We start from the raw sequence: 23,313 nt of genomic DNA, 5'->3' as shown, positions 1-23,313 counted from the left end.
CAGCTTTCCCCATCTCAGCAAGTCCATCATCTAGAACATAAACTTTAGTGCCACCCTTGATTCCTCTATATCTTACACTGCACATCTGATGTGTCAGGAAACTGTGTTGACTCTACTTTCAGAATACATCCAGAAGCAGACAGCCTCTTACCATCTCTGCTGCTACCAGCGTGGTCTGAGTCTCCCTCTCTGTCTAGGTTACTGAGCAAGCCTCTAATGGAATATCTGTATCTGCATCTGCCTTTGGCCCAGAGTAATCTTGACAGCCAGAGTAATCCTGGAAAAATGTCAGATCATGCTCAGAAGTCTACAATGGCTTTTCAGTTTCTCAGGATAGAAGCCAAAATACTTACAATAGCCTATAAATCTCCTATCTCATTACCTCTCTGACTTCATTTCCTTTCCCCTTCAAACCCTCTGCTTCATTTCCACTGGCCTTGCTGCCCTTCACACACTTCAGGCATGATCCTGTTGTAGGGATTTTACACTGGCTTTTCCCTGTCTGCTTGGGATGCTGTTCTCTGGTATCTGGAGGGTTAACTCCAGCTCCTTCAGGGGTTTTTGCTCAAATATCACTTTCTCAGTGGAGCCTACTGTGGCCGTGCTATTTAATACTGCAGCCTAATCTGTACCCACACCATCCCCCATCCCGCTTATCCTCTCAGTTTTACTTTTTCCCATAGGATTTATCGTATTGTAGCATACAATTTATTCAGTTATGCTTACTGCTTATTTTGTGTCTCCCCCAGTGAGAATCGGACCAGCACAAAGGCAGGGATCTTTGTTCAGTTTTGTTCACTGATGTATCCCAGCGCCTAGAAGAAAAAAATTACGTTAAATGAATAAATGCATTATTTGAGCTGTGTGCTTTCTGTATCCCAAAATTATTCTTAAATTAAAAAAAATAAAGGAAAATGTAATTTGATGAAAAGGTGTCAGATGGATACATGGGCAAAGGGTATCCACAATCTGAAATAAGTTACTAAGAGCCTTGAGTTTATTTATTCTCCCGATTTTATTTATCTATTTATTTTTTTGGAGTATAGTTGCTTTACAATGTTGCATTAGTTTTTGCTGTGCAGCAAAGTGAATCAGCTATACGTATACATATATCCCCTCTTTTCTGGATTTCCTTCCCATTTAGGTCACCACAGAGCACTGAGTAGAGCTCCCTGTGCTATACAGTCGGTTCTCATTAGTTATCTGTTTTATACACAGTAGTGTATATATGTCAATCCTAGTCTCCTGATCTATGAGCCTTGAGTTTTAGATTCCTCATTTGTTAATGAGTATATGTGATACATTATGTCAGAGGATTGTTGTGGTATTTAAATAAAGTGATATGCACGAGAGCAGTCAATAACCATGACTTAAGGGATTTCCCAGCTCCTGGGCCTATATAAAATAAGGCTTGAAGGCAAGGTACAATTTGTTGTAAGCCTTTAGAAGCTACTTACCCACTTCCTCTGTGATGTCCTCTGAAGATCTCCTTTTCTCTTAAGTGAGCAGTTAAACATTGAGTATAGGAAAAAAGCTCTGTGAATATGTTTATAAAGGTTAAAAAAATTACACTGCATCAGTTTTTAACAGGATTATTGACATCACAACCAATGAAGATGATTTGTAAACTTAGGATGGAGAGAACTGAAAATTGCTTAAAATGGGATGTTAGATGCATGCTTTTATTGAGACTGAATTTTGGCTCTACTACCCATTAAAAAAGTGCAGTTTGTTTTCAAGTGCACATTAGCTGTTTAGTAAACTTACATGTCTGAATGTTCAGCACAGAGGCACAATTTCCTTCTCTCCCCTCTGTGTAAAAAGGTACAAGTAACCTCTGTTTTTTTAAAAAAACAAACAAACTGTGGTTTCCATAATGTATCAATATTATCCACTTAATCCCTGGTACTATTTCTTTTCTCTAAAATACTAGCAACTGGCTGAGAAGGCAAATATTACTGGCATGGTATGTATCCCAGGTGGCCAAGCATTATAGGGAGTGCTAACTAGCAAGGTGGGGCACCCTGTAGGCTGACTGAACACCAAAAAATGAGCATATCAACGTCCTGAGGATAACTGACTGATGTGGTTTAGGTCTATTTCTGGGAAATTAGCCCATGAAGCTCAGTGCTGACCTTTCATGTTATCTTTATGATTACATGCCTTTTCCTTTCACTCTTTACTTTTCGACTCCTGACCTTAAACCTGGAATAGAGAAAGAGGAAGATTTTTATTGGTGGCACTAAAAAGTGACAAGATAAAGTAAAACAGGTTAACTTCAGTTAACAAAGGAAGCACAATAATTTCACCAAAGGTAGCAAGTATTGGCTACAGAGTATCCGTGCCACTGTTATTACATTTGAATCTCTTTGAAACTCATGAGACAGTCCTGGGTATCGTATAGCTGGGTCCTCGTGCAATGTATGCTTCTTTGTAAGGCTACCTGTGATTTATTTGCACTTAAGTTACTTTCTTAGTAAGTTACAAAAAAAAAAAAAAAGAGCAAACTAGATAAGTTTGCATTTCAGTTTTTAAAACTTCAGTTAACAGTAGTCAAAACATTAAAGCCAAGTAAATATCCAGTAAAATTCTTATCTCTAGAAGCCGACTACAGGAGCTATTAATCACTTTTAGGTCTTTCTTGTTACTGGATGTATGTCCCTTTTGGAGACCACTGAAATCTATGTTCATGGGATGTTTCAAGTCTGAGCCAGTGTGGTTCCTACACCACCTGTGTGCTCCTGCTGCCTAGCACCTGACCTGTCCATCGTGGGGCTGGAGAATGGTCCTTGGACTGCTCCTCCGAAGAAATGTGCTTGAAACTGTCCTGCTGATACGCTGTGTTCCTGTCCTGTGTCTTTCTGCAGACTCAGATTGTGTCAGATTTTGGCCTGTTGAGTCTCACTAGTTTGATCGTCCTGTTGAACCCAAAGCACTGTGTACTGTCATTAAATATTTAACCTGAAAAGTATGACAACAACTACTAATTTTTCCTTTGTTTTTCAGAAATGTGTTACAGACGAGTGTTTCTTTTTTGAACGATTGGAATCTAATAACTACAATACTTACCGGTCAAGGAAATACTCCAGTTGGTATGTGGCACTGAAGCGAACTGGGCAGTATAAACTTGGACCCAAAACAGGACCTGGGCAGAAAGCTATACTTTTTCTTCCAATGTCTGCTAAGAGCTGATCTTAATGGCAGCATCTGATCTCATTTCATATACCTCATGAAAGAAGAGGTATATTTTAGAAATTTGTTGATGAAAGGAAAAGGAAAATGTATACAGCTATCTGCTCAGTTTACGTAACTGGTCAGATAACCTTTTATCTAACAGTAAAATATTTAACCATTGCCTTAGTAAAACAACAACAACAAAAATTCCTGGAAAATGCATAGACTTCCACTTTTTATATAGAATTTGCCTTTATCCAGTGAAGCTTACTTACAGCTACAATCTTTTTCATACATTTGCTTCATTTGAAAAGAGGCTTTTAAAATATGCATACGTACAAACAAGTTTTCTTCATGGAAATCACAGACATTAGAAAATTTAAGTCAGATATTTAGTTAACCCAAATGTCCACTACTTCTTATAATACGGCACACATTAATCTACAGGTACAATTTACTTAAAACATTTTAAAATCATGTAAATATAAATTTAATCCATGCCTGTCATAGTTTTATAACTGTCTGGCAGTTCCTTGTGATAGATTTTATAGAACAAGCCTGTGTAAACTGCTGGAAGTTCTTCCATGGTCAGATCAATCTTGTCAAACCCTTCTCTGTATCCATACAGCAGCAGCCTAGCAACTCTGCTGGTGATCGGAGTTGTATTTTCAGTCTTGACTAGGTCACTGAGATCCATCCACTCACACCTTAAGCATTCATGCTGGCAAAAATTTATGGTGAATGAATATGGCTTTAGGCGGCAGATAATATACATATCTGACTTTCCAAAAGCTCCAGGATGGGTGTGCTGTTGCCGAATACTCAGGAGGGACCTGAATTCTGACTTTATACCGGTCTCTTCAAAAACTTCTCGAACTGCTGTATCTCCTATATAGAAGAAAATGTACAAATCAGTAAGGATCACATTTTTAGGAATTTAATCATCAAAGATTTTCAAGAAGCATTTTCTAAATGCTCAAAAAGCACAACTTTACCCTAAGAAAATAAAGTTTTCAATGTAAACTCTTTGCCTTACTGGACATCCTGAAGTACCGAAGTATTTTCTTACCAATGTATATCTAAGAAGCTTTTGAAATACTGACTATTTCTTTGGCTGCTACTTGCAGGCTTACCCACTTATATATATATTTTGAAAGTCACATTTTAAAAAATTCTTCCTGCTTTATTTCCCCAGAGGTGAAAGCATAGGTTGCAAAGCTGCAGTTAATATTCCTACGTATTTTTTCATTATTATCCTGTTCCTGATTACCCATCAAAACTGCCTAAATTTATAAACATCAGAATTGAGAAAAAGTGATCCACTCTTCTTTATAAAAGTCTGGACTGGACAGCTACAGAATGTACTGAACTATGAAATGATTCAACTCTCCCCTGGTCTCTCCTAGGACTGTCAAGCCTCTGAAATCATAGAGCAGACTCCTTTATAACCATTTTGTTATGCTCTTGTAGTTATCCTGTGAGTGGAATCCCACCATGGTTAATTTTTTGGCATTTTCTTTGTTCCCTGCATTTCAAAGAACTTGGATTCATTCTTCCAACAGCAAAATGCTGCAGTCATTTCATCAGAAGTTTTCAAAAAACTTGCAATTTACAGAATTTTATAATACAGCTAGGGTTTTCACATTTTATAAGGTTGATTTTTCAATAATATGCAAATTTCTGGGACAGGATTTTTATTGCCAATAACTTATTTTTGGCTGCTTTTTCTAAATATCCAGATGAACCTCCTACATGGGATTTCTCTAATTTTATGATGCTCTGTCATTGTCTCCCAAAGTGTTTTATGAGAAGCCCCTAAAAAAGCTGCCTTCCTTGCCTATTTGCTGGGAAGCTTCACAATTGCCACAGGTACAAATTTTTGTTCAACTACCCTTTAATGCCTCCATTTTCTTGTTTGCCAAATTGTCAGTTATATTTGTCTTCTTAGTAGTCCTACTAGTGAGGAATAGGCAAGGAAGAGCAAGTCGTTGAAAGAAAAAAAAATGTCTCGATGTTTTTTCTGATAAACAGCTCTGGAAATATGCACAGGAAAAGTGTTTAATATATAAGATGTTTGTCTGCCATACTTGAATATATGTGGACTTCCCTTATAATTGAGATTTGCCTTAGGTCAAACATGGTTAGAAATTATATTTTTAAACTGAAAACATAAAAGAAGAATTTATATGTTAAGAAAAGGAAAACTTGCCTTAATAAGAAAGATAATTTTTAGTAGTATACATGTTTGTTATTAAATTTGTTAAAGATTGTGGCAGTAGTCTTAAATTTTACATGTCATTTGCTGATCTGAGTTAAAAATTGTTTAAATGTTTATTTTTATTCTTTAAACACTTTGAAAGATGACCATGGGGGTCTTGTTTAGCTTTTAGCAACACTAATCAAGAGTTTGGCATTTAGTTCCTGAGTCTGGCCTGTTGGTGTGTTATGGAAGCACAGGACGGGGCTGGTGAGCGAAATCTGCCCTGCTCAGCAGTCACCACAGCAGTTGATTCAAAATTGGCGCTGTCTGGGTAGTGTGATCCGTTTAATTTGAATCCATGATATTGACTAGACTAAAAACTGAATGGGCAAATAAGCGCTTTTGTATCTAGAAGAACCCGTTCCATCTTAAGATTGAAATCTCTTCTCCAAAGATTTTACCATGAAATTAAAGATTTTTCTATCTAGATAAAGTGCTTTATTCTCGTGTACCTTTATTATTTTAATGTATTGTAAGCTAAACTGAAATAACTGTTTTATAGGTTTGAAGAACATAGGAAAAACCAAGAGGGTTTTGTTTTTATTTTTGCTGGTTGAAAGATATGTTTAAAAACGTCGTAGTGTTTTGTTTAGTTAAAGGACAATAATGAAATGGAATTTATATTTGTTATTTCTATTTTCTAATATTTAATAGGATGAGATTGAAATAAAAGGAAAAACTGTGCAGAATATGGGTTTTTCTGGTGTTTCCCTCTGACTCTGGTACACTGATGAACTCTGATCAGACCCCCCTGCTTTAAAGACCTTTGGCTATGCAGGGATGCTCTTCCTGTCAGTGGTAATGAGATTTTTTTTCAGGAAGGCAGCTTCTCCATTTTTAACCTTGTACATGTATTGTACTCTTAGGGTATTATATTATATGAAAACCTAAGGATTGCATTCTATTTTGTATACGCCCCCTTAATGTTTTGCTTTTTTTTTTTTAAAGCACTACGGACAATAGTGCTTCATTTACCTAGTAGTATCAAAGAATGAATGATTCCAAACAAATGTGCTTCTCAGTTAACTACTGTTTACTGCTTAAGAGCCAATATGAATGTTTGCACATTTGTGATGGCAGTATACCTAAAGTATATTACATACTTTCCTAAAAACAGAGCTTAAAGAAAATAATTTAAATAATTCCTGGATGATCTGGCTTCATCATTAAGAATAATCTATTATTTTACTGTTACAAAATAGAAATGCTCTCTATACATAGTCTTCCAGATCTCTACTGTCAGTTATCATTTCTAGCTGCTTTCACGGTTTTATCAGTTCTGAGGCAAAGCTTCAATTTATACTACTCCTAGGTAGTGTGGTGAATGCCAATTGCTGCTTTTTTCTTACTTCCACATAGTGAGGTGTATATACGATCTCTGAATAGGTGGGTTGTTGTGACAACCACAAACACACAAAGAAAGTAGTGAATTCCTAATAATATGGACTTGAAGTGTTCTGGAGTACACTCAAACCTACAATTATAGACATTTGGCTTGGAAATGTGTTTCTCCATTTAAATATATCTGAAACTCAGACTATCCATAAAAACTCAAATGAGAAAAGTCAATTCATTTGAGAAGGCAAGACTCAGAAGAGGAAGCTACACAAACCTTCTCCTGTAGACTGCTGTTTGCCTGGTATCAACTGGATAAGGATGTAAAACATAAACTTAACTAGTTCACATGATGTCATATCACATAAGGATAGTGTGAGATAATCAGGAGCTCTAGAATAAATGCCCTTCTCTTTCAACACTTGCACCACTACAAAATCCTTTTTATTTCAACAGAAGGCCTAGCAAACTCTAAGCAAAAGGTCAGTAAGTTCCTAAAAAAACAAAATTTGCTATGGATATATCTGAATGTAGTGAATTTACTTATAGGATATTAGGAGTTGATTCTATACTATGTATAGGGCATTTTTAATTTGTGGAACATTAAAAAAAATCGTTTCAAGTATATATATATATTTAAAATACTTAAAAATAATTTAGGACATTGCCTTCATATAAATGATGGCTAAAGAGACTAGGGGACATACATATTGAGGAAAAAGTCATAGACAAATAATACTGATATGAAATGAGTTCATTTATTATGATAGGGACTGCACTTGACCCAATGGTTTAAGGAATAGGTGGGAAAACTCAGTTTCTATTCTTTCCTTCCTGTAAAATCCTGACATAATGAGCTCAGTAAATTGTTTTAGGAAGTTATCTCTCATTTCAGACTTTCTCACATGAGACATTTTACTATGTTTTGGCTTTCTGACTATCCAAAATAAACAGTAGATAAAATTTTCATAAACAGAAGAATTATGTCACCACTGTTCTATAATTGACTTTATAAATAATTCTTATTTCACAATTCATTTAAAAGTTACTCTTCATCTTTGATAGAATGCTCAAGAATTTGTTTTATCATAGTTTAATTCCAACAATTTTAGTTATATTCAAAATAACCCTTAATGCTAAACTTGACTGATGTACATCCAAAGCTTCTCATTTTCAAGCAAATTAATCTAGAAGCAGTCCTAAGCAGAAAAACAGGTGTTATGCTCCTAATGGTATTATTTATAACAATGAAATAAGTTGTAATATTAGAAGTTTTGCTGCTAATTTTATATCATCCCTGAAGTAACTTCACTGAAATTTTCTGACTTAGCCTAAACCAATTAGAAAAGTTAAAATCTTATTCTCAGCTCTACAGCAAGAAAGTAAACATATGAATTTCCTCAACATTTTCAAGTCAATTAAAGATATGTAATATACACACCAATATCTTCTCCAGGCTCTGACAGGCCTCCTGGAAACTTCCACATATTTTTCAACTGCAGTATAAAATCAGAAAATAAAGTTAACATACCTTTTATTCACTAACATACACAAACACACACAGATGCCACAAAATTTACTCATAATTGGTCAAGGTGGTTGAGAATTTATTTTTTGGTAATTACACGCAAATTTTTTTCAGCTTCCTTCCTCACGCCTCCCTTCTTTTTAGGGATAACTGGTGACTTGTGAAACCTTTTCCCACCTTTTTCTTCAGGAACTAGAAGTGGTTTTGTTTGGTTAATGTGATAAATTCTGTATGAGTGAAACAGTGGGGGGGAAACATCTACTGAATTTGTGTAGTTAAAAAAATTTTGCTGCTAGTTTACTAAAAAAGAGAGGAATCTTACTGATGCTGCTATAAATAAGTAGAAAATACAGTATAAATTTAATCACTAAAGTATGCTACTTTTAATTTTCACATTTACTTTCTGTATTGTGTCTAATCAGATATGTTCATCTTAAGATTTCTCTTATTCTCTGTGTTAATGATTTTATGTACAAATGTAACTGCTTTTCATGGGAAGTGTGAATAAAATTGATTAGTTTAAGTTTGTGGCTTTTTGTATAACATTTCTTTTTTTGATGGGGAGGGGCAGGTGGGATGATCTGACTAGGAATGGGGATAAATGTGGAAAATTTATTTTAAATAATTCTGAAGTGACATGGGACAATATTCTTATGGCTGACACGATTATTTTTTCCTGTTAGGATTCTGTTGTATCAATCCATCACCATGATAAAAGCTGAAGAATGAGAAATTATGACATGCTCATAAAGGTACTGCAGCTTGGAGCCAGTATACCTTATACTCTTCATTCATAAAACAAGTTTATGGACCTTTACTGGTGTGCTTTGTGACCCACTCATTTCCTGCGCAAGAGCTTCTTAAAGAATGTGTCATTTCCCAACTATGCTAGGTTGGAGCCCAGTGGCATGGTTCCCAGAGTTTCCACAGACTTGATTATGTGGGTACAGAATTGAGGCTTACCACCCTTCTGTGTCTGGCTCAGACTTGAGATTAATTTATAAAGCATATTATGTTTTACTTTTTAAATGTAGAAATATATCTCTAAGAATATCTCAACATTAAATGTACTGTCTTTGGGGTTCCATTTTGAAATTGTTCCAGAAGCAATGTTTCCACAAAAACTATGCAGTCTTTTGTCTGCTAGTATATTAAACTTCACCACCATAAATTGTTTCTAACAAAAGATGTTATATAATAGGGCAAATCCTCCAAAACAAAATCAACTTTTAAAAATCTTTACCTAGACCTGATTATAAATAATTGGAAACTGTTGATTAAATTTGGAGATATGAACTTATTAGAAGGGGAAAATGCTAGCTGTAAGGATTGAAAACAGCTCACACACATTTGATTTTGATTATTTAATAAACCTTAGGTATGGAAAGATTATTTTTATGCTGGTGATTAGTTTGCGATATTTTCTGGCATCAATTAGGTTTAAAGAGCTTATTTTAAAACAGCTTCCTCCTCCCCAAAAGCTTGAGCTTACAGTTAGTTCTAAGTGGTAGGTTGAGAGGCCTAAGTTTGAAAAACCTGGTTAATACTGTAGATATGATAGATCAGTGGAGGGACAAGTAGGTCTTCTCACTTTTTTTTTTAACGTTAAAGAATACTCCCACTAGCTGGGTTTAGCAATATAAGAAGTAATAATAAATATTACTAGGTAATGTATATTGAATGTCCACTATGTTCCAGATACTATGCTAAATGCTTTAATAATTATACACATTTAAACTTTATAGTAACCCCACAAGAAACTATTACTGTTCCCATTTTTATTTTTTTCCATTTCTTTTTTTATTGAAGTATAGTTGATTTACAATATTGTGTTACAGCAAAGTGTACAATTGTACAGCAAAGTGTACAAGTGTACAGCAAAGTGATTCAGTTATACATATAAGTTTTTCAGATTATTCTCCATTATAGGTCATTATATCGAATACAGTTCCCTGTGCTATATTGTGAATCCTTACTGCTTATTGTTCCCATTTTAGAAGTGATGAAACTGAGGACAAATAGGTTAAATAATTTACCTGGAGTGACAGTGTAGCAAAACTCACAGTTAAAATCCAGGCAATCTGATTCTAATCATCTTTTAAGAAATTTAAAAAGTTGGTTTGCTATTTTCATACTAATTCTTTACCACTATTTGCTGCTTTTTCATGTATCTTTTGCTCTTCAGATCTCATTGGAACATTCTACATAAACCCAACCAGAATCTGTATCTTAGTCTTATGTTCCTCCAGGGTTTGTGAATTTGAACTAAAACCTAGTTTGGTATCAAACGTCTTTGTATCTACCTCTCGCCTGTGAGTTCCCTATCAAGAATCGTTTGATTGGCGTGAGATTTATTACTCTGCTAGTGATTTACTACTACTCTGCTAGTGATTTACTGTTACTCCACTAGTGATTTGCTATTACTCTACTAGTAATTTACTGTTACTCTAACACTTCCAGTATATTGTTTCATAGGGGAAAAATTACTGAGGAAGGGGTAAGGTTGGGTTTTGAATATGAACAGTAACCCATAGTTTCTGTTTTCATCTTTGTTCTCCCTTCCAATAAAAGACAAAACATCTCTATGCTTCAAGTGTAAAATTCCAAGATCCTTTTCTCCCTAATCTTAAAAAAGGTACTTTCCACTCTCTTCTAAAAGAAATACTCTACTCAGACATTCTCTTGCCTCTTTGCTTGTTGGGTCCTACCCAACATTCACATATATGACCCCTCCCTGCTTTGAGTGAGTCAGGTCATCTAGTTCCTGAAGCATATCTGATCTGATTTTTACATACTACGAAAGGCAGTTATCCTTTTAAGTTATAAAAATGTGTGATTTTTTTTTGCGGTACGCGGGCCTCTCACTGTTGTGGCCTCTCCCGTTGCGGAGCACAGGCTCCGGACGCGCAGGCTCAGCGGCCATGGCTTACGGGCCCAGCCGCTCCGCGGCATGTGGGATCTTCCCAGACCAGGGCACGAACCCGTGTCCCCTGCATCGGCAGGCAGACTCTCAACCACTGCGCCACCAGGGAAGCCCCAAAATGTGTGATTTTAAAGCATAGTCAGAGTAATTCCAGCATATTGTAGAATGGTGAATGTGATGATAAATTTTTCCTATACGTTTGCCAATTATAAATCTGATGTTTGTGTGTGGGTGTGTGCGTGCACGTGTGTTTGTAGGTGTGAGTGTAAAACAGAAGTGTGTAAATGATGTACAGTGGTCCCATCAATCACTGGAACCTCTTTCCTTCCTCGGTGTTAGGAACTGCTAGCCCCAATAGTAAGCATTTTGGATATCAACAAAGGGTATTATTTTTTTAATGCATTCTTCATACTTAACAGAGTGTAAGATATTTTCTGTTAAGGCAATTTCAAGTTTAATACCACTGTTTCTTATAAAACCTATCCTGAAGATAAACTCAAGTTTATTTTAGCGTTTCTAGAATGGGTAAATAGGAATGACTCATTTTCTGATCCTTTTTCTCACTATTTTTCCAACCCCACAGACATCTTCTGTTTTCCTAAGCAGATGATTCGCTTCAGGATCTTCCCTGGGTGTGGCTGCTGAAATCCTAACTAGGAATTTGTGTAAACAGAACCCCCCAAAGACTATTAATTTCTTTCAAATAGAAATTGTCTAATCTCAAGAACCTAGAACAAGGGTACAGACTTGCTAGCCTCTTCCTTTTGGTTCTTATATTATTTGACTTTATCATTCTTCCCTAACTCAAACTTGGTCAGATGCCTGATCTCATTATCTTTTCTTTTCACTGTTCTGGTCTTTAATGCTACTACTCTCACTCTTCAGAATTCAGAGCCACTGTGTTTAGATAAATCTAATTAACTACAATATTATCACTGTTATGCGACAGATGCTACCAGAGATGTCTTAATAAGTTTGTTCATTCATTCAATAAAAATTTACTGAGTGCTAGGTTTAGGCCATACAGAAAATTAATGCACAATATAGCAAGGCTAGTCATTCTCTTTCTCCTTATACTACTGTATTTTTCTTAATAACATTCACCATCACTTTATATATTATTTATTCATTCACTTATTATTTGTATCTTACCTATTTGAATATAAGCTCCAGATGTAGAAACTTTCTTTTGTTCACTAATGTTTACTTAGAGCTTAAAACAGAGCCTACAACATAGTTATGTACAGGAACTCAGTAATGTTTGGCAAATGAATGAATAGGTCCCTACCATTAACTCAGCTCTTTAGCACCTGGTTTACAAGGTCAAGCCACTGTTAGGTCTTTTGTTCCTCAAAATCATGGGGCAGGGACAAAGGAAGGGACTATATGGGTAGGAAAGGAGAAAGGACATGTTTTAAGTATTTCAGCTTTGAGTCTGAGTGTGCATTTGCTGATGCAAAGAAAGGAGAAAAAATGGCTCAGATGTCTGAAAATAACGCTAATTAGTTATTTACAGCTAATAGCTATCATTTATGCTTAAATTCCACCTAACACCAAAATAATTACAGAAATTAAATATGATTTAGTCTCACTTTATACTTTTTATTACATTGAGCTATACATTAATACTCAGTTTTTATATTTTATTGCTCTGTTAGATCTCTGTTCATAACTTAAATCAAAACCCTAAGTAAGAGTATCACTTCTATTTAATTCACAAAGAAACCAAAGTCTTATATAATTTGAATTTGTTTCTAGCTTCTGCCAATCCCAACTGCCTAGAAGCACAGTGGGGATCATGATTAGGTTCTGAGCAGCAGTACTTTCTCACTCTTAAAGAACCAATCACTGGCAAGACTGAAAATCAGCAAATGAAGAATCTGGATGCCCAGTGTTCTAGTTTGGAGGTTCTCAAACTTGACCGTGCACCTAAAACACCTGGAGGGCTTGTTAACACACAAACTGTTGAGCGGCATCCCCAGAGTTTGATTCATCAGGCCTGGGGGTGGGGCAGGGGTGTGAGAATGTGTGGTTTCTAAGAAGTTGACACTATGATTGTCCCTCAGCTTCAAATTCAGCCTCTGTGCTCTGCCTAGTGATGCTGGAGCTGGGACTCTGCTAAGCAGTTTTGGTCTTGCCAACTGACTCCGTTAGGCTCCACCAACAGACTGCGAGGCTGGAGGAGGAAGAAGGGAGCAGCTCCTCCTGTCTGCTTCCTGTGGGCTTCCCATGTGCTTGTGGTTCATGTATTGCCTCGGCATGCTGCTTCATTCTGGCAGCAGCAGTTCCTTCCCATAGCAACAGCCAAATCCACTTTGCAGTTTCCTAGCATTTCCAACATGAGCTTCATTGTGTCCCCTCCCCAGAGACACCGGCCAGCTGATGCTGGGTCCCAGGCCCTCTGAGTTCAGAGACATCAGCAGCTGAACAGCATTTCTTGTTAGAGATTTGATTAGCTATGTGCAGTCCCAAATGAAGGGATGCACAACCTACCAGAATGGTATAAAGATTACCTTAAACTGAAGACATATGAGATACAGCAAGATGCAGAAAGAAGCCTTTTCTGAGATTCCCTTTATCTGATTAAAGGTAAAGCTTTCTGAGGACAAAGCTGCCATAAATCCTTTCTGGGGAGCTTCCAGCCAGGAAGGAAACTAACCTTCAGCACCTGGTGAGAAACTGCATACACAAACTTTATTAGAAGCTGCCATAACTTCTAAAATTACTCTTTATATCCTTCACTTAATCATGTCCCTTTTCTCCATAATAATTTTTCTTCACACAGTTTTGTTCTAAGCTCTTTTTTTTTTCTTTAGGCCAAATATGTACTGTTTAAGTATCATCGTTGGCAACTGAACTGAATGGAACTGTCAACCTAAACAATAGACAGTGGCATCTGTACTATGTATTAAAAAAAGCGAAAAACTACCTCCCTAAAAAACAAACCCCATTCAAGTGAAGTCTTTTGTATCCTATGCAAAGTATGATAGGCATTGCCATAAAACTACTGACTCCCTCAAAAAAAGTCCAAGTTTTAATTCCATTTATGTTTTCATCTGCTTTAGTTTAGTGAAAAGATTCCTCTCTAGGCTTAAATTCTGACTCTGCCAATTACCAGTTGTGTAATGTTGAAAAAGTTACTGCAACCTCTCTGAAGTTTTTTTGAAAAATGGAGATAATAACGCATACCATTATTAAATAAGAAAATTTTTGCAGAAGTATTTTGTCATCACAATTATCATTATTTATCTGATTTTATTTCTATTAAATAGCAAAACGATGGAATTAAAATAATTTTGTTTAGCCTGAAAACCTCATCAGTTAGGATCACGAATGTGTACTATAATAGAAGAACAAGTGACCTGGAGAATGGTAGAGTGTTAGCAAATGTTTGGTTATGAATTTTTAGTAGGCTAGAAGCCATAGCAGAGCTGGTGCTACACTTTACTTGGGTTTTTAATCCTCTTGAGATATGGCTGTTGGTTCCAAGAGACATCAAATAAACCATTTAGGAACCTATCTAGGGTTAATTACTCAAAAGTCCCCCCAGCTTAAGGGTATGACCTTCAATTGACCCTAAAGGCAACTGACCCCCAAAGGAAACTTGAGGTGGAGGATTGAAAACTCTCCACTCACATCTTTATAAGCCCATGTTACAGGATGAAGAATGGCTAAAACAATGCCACTGTGGATAGGTCTCTTGGAGTTTTTGTTTAGTCATTAAGTCTTGGGTCTCCCTTTGTTTCCTGACTACCTTGGAAAATACTAACAAACATTCCAGAAAACACTAGCAATTATTTCTTTGAAACTAAGATAAGCAAAACTAGAGAGGCACTGAATGCAATCATGATTAACTGAGAATCATAAAAGTTTTTAGTCATTTACAGTGGAGTTTAGGCAAATTCAGTATACATAGTTTTGACTATTGCCCTGTTTTAAAAATAAAGCTCAATTCAATTCTTTCCTTTTCAATTGCTGCAATACAGATTGCTCTGGAAGTTTGATTTCTGCAAACTAAAGCTGTTAAATCATTTGTCTTGGAAGGTTTTATAAGGGGAAAAAAAAAACCATCCCCAAAACATCACGCTGTCTAGGTTTGGAGTAAGACAGGTTAGCCATAACTGCCAGGGAAGCTCCTTCTTTTCTTTTTTTCAGACTGCAAGCCAATTTTTAATATTATTAGTTAGACCTAGGTTTGTTCTCTGTGAATTTCCATGTTTTAATAAATGAGTAATTACATAAATAGATTCTTAGTTGGTTGATCCATCAGCCCTGAAAAACTGCTCAGAATGGAGCAATCATATTACTCTGGCTGTCTTTCAGTCTCTGTCAAAGTCCTTAATGAAATTTTATTTGATAAAGTCACTTATGACACAGTGTGCTATTTTAAAATCTTAAAAGTTTACTCTTTTCTTTCCAAAATACCAAAGTGGTTTAAACCAGGTTATATCTGGTATCTTATCTTACATGTGCATAAGTGTATAGGGAGAATTATAGTATTGGGATATTTCATTTGTGATCATCGAATCTAACTCCTTAATTTCATAAATGGGGCAACTTAGGTTCCCAGAGCCTCATAGATTTGCCCAGAGTTGTATAGCTAGCTAATGGCAGGGCCAAATCTTAGAACCCAGGTCTCCTGATCCAATTTTGTTTGTACAACTTCTTATGTCACCTAAGCGTAGAAAAAATTAAATTTTGGTGATACTGTTGCTTCTTTAAATGCAAGGAAAAGACAGTTAAAGGGATACACTTAAAAGACAGTAAAACTTTTATAATATCTCTTTAGAAGTAACTTTTATATATGAAGGTATAGATGATTTTTCAAACTTAGCAAAGGAAATTAACCAATTTATGTTACTTGTATACCATATATATATGGTATCTGCCAATAATGTTTGGGCATATCATCTCTCTGCCATACTGCAGAGTTATAATATCCACTTTCAGTCTAACCCAATTTAATTGAACAAAATCCTAAGTAAGTTTTCTCAGACCTTGGGTACTAAATATTATATATTAATACAACCTCCTTTGGCCTAAGGGTAGTTAAGACCTGAATGATAAAATAGTAAAATAATGACTACGGGAACTGTGCTTTTGTAGGTTAGAGTAGGGTAAGTTAAGGACCATCTGGTGTCCCTCATAATTTCAAGGCATGTAGGGAAATAGCTGTATGTCTTTGAAATCCTTACTTGATGCTTGGAATTGAATGTGGAGAGAATCAGGGCTTATCACTCTCACATGAAGTGAGTTTATTTAGGTTTTGGCTAATTTTTTTTAAGATTACAGACTCTAAAATTAGATTGGTTTTACTACTACGTTATCTGCATAATTTTGGGTAAATAGCCCCTCTGCGTGCCTTTCACCCTATCTCCAATTTCTAGATCTAGCAATTTACCCTATGGTAAAAGGGTAAATAACATAGTATAGTGATAAACAAACAGAGTATAGCTGTCCATATATCATCTTCGTCACTGTCACCTCAATCAAAATCTTTCAGTAAACAAAATCTGAATTGTTTCTATGTCAAATCTAAACTCCTCTTCCTGGCTCAGGCCCCCTCATAACTAGGCCCTATTTTTACCATTCAGTCTTGCTTCCTACTTACTCTCCACTCATTACCATCAAATATACATACATATATATATATATATATATATACTCCAATTCAAATATAAAACTTACTGAAGGCTAGGCACAATACTACTTTAGGTACCCAATAAAAATCTGTTGAAGATAAAGCTTAGTTTGAGTCAGAGATCCTGCCTTAACTAAAACTTTAACGTTACTTAATACCATGAGAGTGCTTTCAGATAGCATTTCTGAGAAATGATTGATACTGCTTTCAGCTATAATTATGAATATTAGTTTAAAATTTAAAAACATATATGAGGAGAAAAATGTATGACTCTATCCACCAATATCTACTGAAGTCTCAGAAAGTATCAAAGTAATTACTCTCGTCACTTATACTCCTGAGCATGAAAGCATCTGACCTCTAAGCATGGTACTTCTCTTAAAAACTTCTGTTACTTCTAGTTGCCTATAGTTCTTATTTGGGTGTATGAGGCTCTTTAATTCTGTTCCCAATCTAGCTCTCATACCAAATATTTTACCATTCCCATCTGTAAAGGAGAGACGGTCCATACAGGCAGACGCTTGGCCCGGGGAGCCCCATTGCCTGCTGGGAAATCTGCTGAGTCAGATAGAGGGGCTGGAGAAGCCTAGACTCTGCTTGTGAGGAGTGTGTGCGTGCTGGCTTGCTAACAATCAGGGCAAAAAGAGACCAGCACTGGCGGGTGCCGCCTTGCCACACTTCCCAATCCGAAGGGGTGAACGCCTGGGTCTCGCTTACTCCACACCTCAGCCTGGTGTGAGATAAGGGCAGAGATGCAATCTAGTTGCGCATACAGACTGGGCCGCCTGAGGTGGATCAGGGCCAAACTGCAGAGACCACTGTCAGTGCACACATGCGGGTGGTGGATCAAACTGAGCAGACACTGTCAGTGCTGCATCGGGCGGTGCCACAATTACGTGCAGTGGCTAACTGCCAAATCTCCAAGTCCCTGGGAGAGGACTCGATATAGCTGCACAGAGATGACCTGAAGGGTCTGAGGTGTGGTCTGGGGAGAACCTCGGAGCCTGTGGTAGGTGTGTGGACAGCAGGGGCGGGTCGGCTGCAGCAGACTTGGTCAGCGCATGTACAGGTGGTGCCATAAAAAAGAGTGGCTGGATGCTGCGTCTTGAGCAGACAGGCCCTGGGCGGGAGTACGCAGTGGTACGTTTCCTGTGGGAGTGCTCTGGCTCCAGCTCCACCCACTTCGCACTGCAGGGTGGAGCTGGATGTGGGGCTGGCAGGTCCTGGTAGAGGTCTACCACAGAGGCTGCCCAGGTCCCAGGTGCAGCACAGCAACCTCAATTCCTGCAGTCACAGCCTCCAGCCCCAGCCTACTCCGCACCACAGCCTAGCACTAGGTCTGGGATGAACACAACAGAGAAAGGGACGAGACCATGGGCTGCTTCTGGGCGAAACCGTGGGAAACTACAGGTGCATAGGTTCACTGTGACTACACAGGCCTTATATGCTTCTGCGGTCACCTCCTTTGGGGCAGAGCACACACTCGAGGGCAACTGAACCTAACTGCACCCAACCATTAGGGCTTCTTCAACAACTGGGGAGCAGACACTGCCCCCAACAGGGTGGTGACAGCCATGGAGCAAAGAGGAAGCCCTGCCCCTCATCTAGCACAGGTTCTGCACACCACACCACCTATTACAACCCCTATCAATGGGATAACAGCCAGCACACTCTGAAGAAAGAAGTGGCTGGCATCTATACCAAAACAAGCCCTTGCACCAAAAATAACACTCACACAGTCTACACAGGGAAACACCCCTTCAAGGTCAAAGTAGATAATGGTTTCTCCTAAATTCACGGAGACAGAGAAAGTTAAAAAACAGAGGAACTACTCCAAATAAAAAGAACAAGAGAAATCTCCTGAAAGAACAAATAATTAAACAGACCTCACCAGTCTATTAGACCCTGAGTCCAAAAATGAGGTAATAAAAATGCTGATTTAAGAAAGATTATTGGGACTTCCCTGATGGCACAGTGGTTAAGAATCTGCCTGCTAATGCAAGGGAAACGGGGGTTTGATCCCTGGTCTGGGAAGATCCCACATGCTGTGGAGCAACTAAGCCCATGTGCCACAACTACTGAGCCTGCGTGATACAACTGCTGAAGCCCATGTGCCTAGAGCCCATGCTCTGCAAAAGAGAAGCCACCACAATGAGAAGCCCACATGCTGCAACGAAGAGTAGGCCCCACTCACCACAAATAAAGCCCACACGCAGCAACAAAGACCCAACACAGCCAAAAATAAAGTTAAAAAAAAGATTATTAATAAAATTCAGATTATTAATAAAATGAAATTTACTAAGATCATTAATAAAATAAATAATAAAAGTTTATTTATTAATAAAATAAAAAAGACTATTAATAAAATTCAGATCACTGTAACAAGGAACTATAAACTAAAAATGAACCAAACAGACAATTCAATTACTGAGATAAAAACCAATCTAGAAGCAATGAATAGCAGACTAAATGACACAGAAGGAATAAGTAATCTAGAAGACAGAATAATGGCAATCACCCAATCAGAACAGCAGACAGAAAGACAAATGAAAAAAAATGAAAGCAACATACGAGATCTATGGGATATGTAAAGTGTGCCAACCTATGCACAGAAGGAGAAGAGAGAAAAAAGGGTATCAAAAATGTATTTGAAGAAATTATGGCTGAAAACTTTCCAAACCTTAAGAAGGAAACATATATCCAGGTACAGGAAACACAGAGGGTCCCAAACAACATGAACACACACAAAGACATATCATAATTAAAATGGCAAAAGTTAAAGTGAGGATTCTAAAGGCAGCAGGAGAAAAACAAAGAGTCAGTTACAAGGGAATCCCATAAGGCTATCAGCTGATTTCTCTGCAGAAACTCTGCAGGCCAGAAGGGAGTGACATGATATATTCAAAGACCTGAAAGGGAAAAACCTGCAATCTAGGATACTCTACCCAGCAAGATTATCATTTAGGAGAGAAAGAATTTCTCAGACAAGCAAAAACTAAAAGAATTCAGCAATACTAAACCTATCCTAAAAGAAATACTGAAAGGTCTTCTCTAAATAGAAAAGAAGCAAGAACCTATAGAAAAAGAAAAACACAATAGGATAGGCAAATATATGAAAGGATTGAAAATTAAATAAGCAAGCACACAGATTTAAAAAACAATAAAAAATTGTAAAAGTGATTATAACTAGAACAAACAGTAAAAGGGTAAGCATGAAGATGCAAAACAGGATATCAAAATCACAAAAAGTGGGGGAGGGGAGTATAAAAATGTAAATCTTTTAGAATGTGTTTGAACTTGCATGACTATCAATTTAAAGCAACATACTTGTAAACCAGGGTAGCCACAAATCAAAAACATACAATAGATTCAAAAAAACTAAAAAGAAAGAAACTCAAGCAAACTAAAAAAGAAAACCATCAAATCACAAAAGGAAAAAAAAAAAGAAGAAATGAGCCAAAAAGAGCTACAAAAACAACTGGAAAACAAGGTTTTAAATGGCAACAAGTACATACCTATCAATAATTACTTTATGTGTCAATGGACTAAATGCTCTGATCAGAAGACACAGAGTGACAGACTGGATTAAAAAAAAAAACACCTATAATATGCTGTGGACAAGAGACTCACTTTAGGGTGAAATACACACACAGGTTGAAAGTGAGGGGATGGAAAAAGGTATTTCATGCAAATGGAAACCAGAAAGCAGGGGTAGCAATACTCGTATCGGACAAAACAGACTTTTTTAAAAAGTCTACAAAGAAAGACAAAGATGGACACTTTATAATGATGAAAGGGATCAATACAAAAAACCTGATATTACACTGTAACATATATGCACCCAATATAAGAGCACTTAAATATATAAAACAAATACATAGCAGACATAAAGTGAGAAACTGACAAAAATACAATAACGGTAGGAGACTTTAACACCCCACTGATATAAACAGACAAATACTACAGACAGAAAATCAATAAAGCAACAGAGGTCCTAAATGACGCAATAGACCAGTTGGACTTAATTGATGTCTACAGGACACTACATCCAAAAAAACCAAAATAAACATTCTTCTCAAGTGCACATGGAACATTCTCTAGGATAAAACACATACTAGGACACAAAACAAGCCTCAACAAATTTAAGAGGATAGAATTTACCTCAAGCATCTTTTCTGACTACATGAAACTAGAAATTAACCACAGAAAGAAAATTGGGAAAAGAATGAACACATGGAGACTAAACAATATGGTACTAAAAAACCAATGGGTCAACAATGAAATCAAAGAGGAAATCAGAAAATACCCTGAGACAGACGAAAATAAAAACACAACCTTACAAAATCCATAGGATGCAGCAAAAGCAGTTCTATGAGGGAAGTTCATAGCGATACGGGACTTCTTCAAGAAACAAGAAAAATCTCAAATAAACAACCTAACCTACCAACTGAAAGAATTTTAGAAAAAGAAGAATGCACAAAATCCAAAGTCAGTAAAGTCAGCAGAAGGAAAGAAATAATAAAGATCAGAGAGGAAATAGAAGAGAGATCCAAAAAAACAAGAGAAAAGATCAATAAAGGCAAGAGCTGCATTTTTGAAAAAAACAAAATTGACAAACCTCTAGGCAGGTTCATCAAGAAAAAAAGAGAGAGAACCCAAATAAACAAATTAAGAAATGAAAGAGAAGAAATAACAACTGATACCACCAGAAATAAGAAAAAAAAAATCCTAAGAGAATCCTATGAACAGTTATATGCCAACAAACTGAACAACCTAGAAGAAATGGACAAATTTTAGAAACATACAGCCTGCCAAAACTGAGTCAAGAAGAAATAGGTAACTTGAACAGACCAAGCTCTAGATGTGAAACAGAATCTGTAATTAAAAAAACTGCAAACAATAACCCAGGACTGGACAGCTTCACTGGGGGATTCTACCAAACATAGAAAGAAGAACTTATACCTATCCTCCTCAAACTATTCCAAAAAACTGAGGAGAAGGGAACACTCCCAAATTCATTCTATGAAGTGACCATCGCCGTAATACCAAAACCAAACAAAGACACTACAAAAAAAGAAAATTACAGGCCAACATCTTTGAAGAACACAGATGCAAAAATCGTCAACAAAATACTAGAAAACCGAATCCAACAATACATACAAAGATCAAAAACAAAGACCAAGTTGAATTAATTCCAGGGTTGCAAGAATGGTTCAACATATGCAAATCAATCAAGGTGACACACCACATTAACAAAAGGAAAGACAAAAACCACATGGTCATCTCAACAGATGCAGAAAAAGCATTCCACAACATTCAACATCCATTCATGATAAAAACTCTCAACAAAGTGGGTATAGAGGGAAAATATCTCTGTAATAAAAGCCATTTAAGACAAACCCACAGGCAACATAATACTCAATGGTGAAAAGCTGAAAGCCATCCCACTAAATTCTGGAACAAGATAAGGATGCCCACTCTCACCATTTCTATTCAACATAGTATTGGCAGTCCTAGCCACAGCAATGAGACAAGAAATAAAAAGTATCCAAACCAGAAGGGAAGAGGCAAAATTGTATTTATACGCAGATGACATGATACTCCATATAGGAAACCCTAAAGACTCCACACAAAACTATTAGAGGTTTACCTCCTCCCACAAATACATCAAAAACACAAAGACAAGTGGAATGATTCACACAGAACATCTAGTGAATGCTGGCAGAATGGTCAAGAAAACTTCCACATAACCGAGTTAAGACAAAAGAATAAAGGAAAAAAGAGAGAGAAAGGAATCCAATGGGACCTGAGCCCCCGGGAGGGAGCTGTGAAGGAGGAAAGCATCAAATAAAATACAAGGGAATCCCCATAAGGTTAACAGCTGAGTTTTCAGCAGTAACTATTCAGGCAAGAAGGAAGTGGCACGATATATTTAGAGATGAAAGGGAAAAACCTAGAACAAAGAATAATGTATCCAGTAAGGCTCTCATTCAGATTCGATGGGGAAATCAAAATCTTTACAGACAAGCAAAAGCTAAGAGAATTCAGCACCACCAAACTAGCTTTACAATAAATGGTAAAGAAACTTCTCTAGGCAGAAAAGGTCACAACTAGAAACTAGAAAATTATGAATGAGAAAGCTCACTGGTAAAGGCAAACATACAGTTAAGGTTGGAAATCATCTACACACAAATATGATAGGAAAACCAGAAATTGTGAGCAAAGCAGAGTACAAATGGAGGATATTGGAAATGGTTTGGAAATTAAGAGACCAGCAACTTAAAACAATCTCATATATATACGGCCTGCTACATCAAAACCTCATGGGAACTGCAAACCGAAAATCTGCAATAGATACACACACAAAAAAAGAAAAAGCAATCCAAACACAACAGAAAAGATAGTCATCAAATCACAAGAGAACAAAAGAGGAAGGGAAGAAAAAAAAACCT

General features: G+C 36.8%; 2 protein-coding genes across 10 annotated transcripts in view; one reads left to right on the top strand and one right to left on the bottom strand.

Annotated features, from left to right (window-relative positions):
• FGF2 (fibroblast growth factor 2) overlaps positions 1-9,060 on the top strand; it is a 60,552-nt gene extending 51,492 nt beyond the window's left edge. Inside the window, exons 3-4 of one of the 2 annotated variants that reach the window (XM_030863924.3) lie at positions 3,007-3,092; positions 8,981-9,060. In XM_030863924.3, coding sequence (XP_030719784.2) covers positions 3,007-3,092; positions 8,981-9,026 — 132 coding nt within the window. In that variant the 3' untranslated portion in view covers positions 9,027-9,060. Of the gene's footprint in view, positions 1-3,006; positions 8,791-8,980 lie in introns of those variants that run through there. The other variant, XM_070045549.1, reaches the window with a different exon arrangement.
• NUDT6 (nudix hydrolase 6) overlaps positions 1-23,313 on the bottom strand; it is a 55,814-nt gene that overhangs the window by 9,797 nt on the left and 22,704 nt on the right. For 3 of the 8 annotated variants that reach the window (XM_060298967.2, XM_060298974.2, XM_060298973.1), the window contains 3 exons: positions 8,211-8,265; positions 1,458-4,062; positions 727-815 (listed from right to left, as the gene is read on the bottom strand). In XM_060298967.2, the coding sequence (XP_060154950.1) occupies positions 3,665-4,062; positions 8,211-8,265 (453 nt within the window). In that variant the 3' untranslated portion in view covers positions 727-815; positions 1,458-3,664. Of the gene's footprint in view, positions 1-726; positions 816-846; positions 4,063-8,210; positions 8,266-13,733; positions 13,900-23,313 lie in introns of those variants that run through there. The other 5 variants (XM_060298971.2, XM_060298969.2, XM_060298970.2 and 2 more) reach the window with 5 other exon arrangements.

This window comes from Globicephala melas, chromosome 5 (genome assembly GCF_963455315.2).
Source record: "Globicephala melas chromosome 5, mGloMel1.2, whole genome shotgun sequence".
Taxonomy (NCBI): Eukaryota; Metazoa; Chordata; class Mammalia; order Artiodactyla; family Delphinidae; genus Globicephala; species Globicephala melas.
Note: the sequence above shows the minus strand (reverse complement) of the source record. Positions and strands in the feature narration are given on the sequence as shown.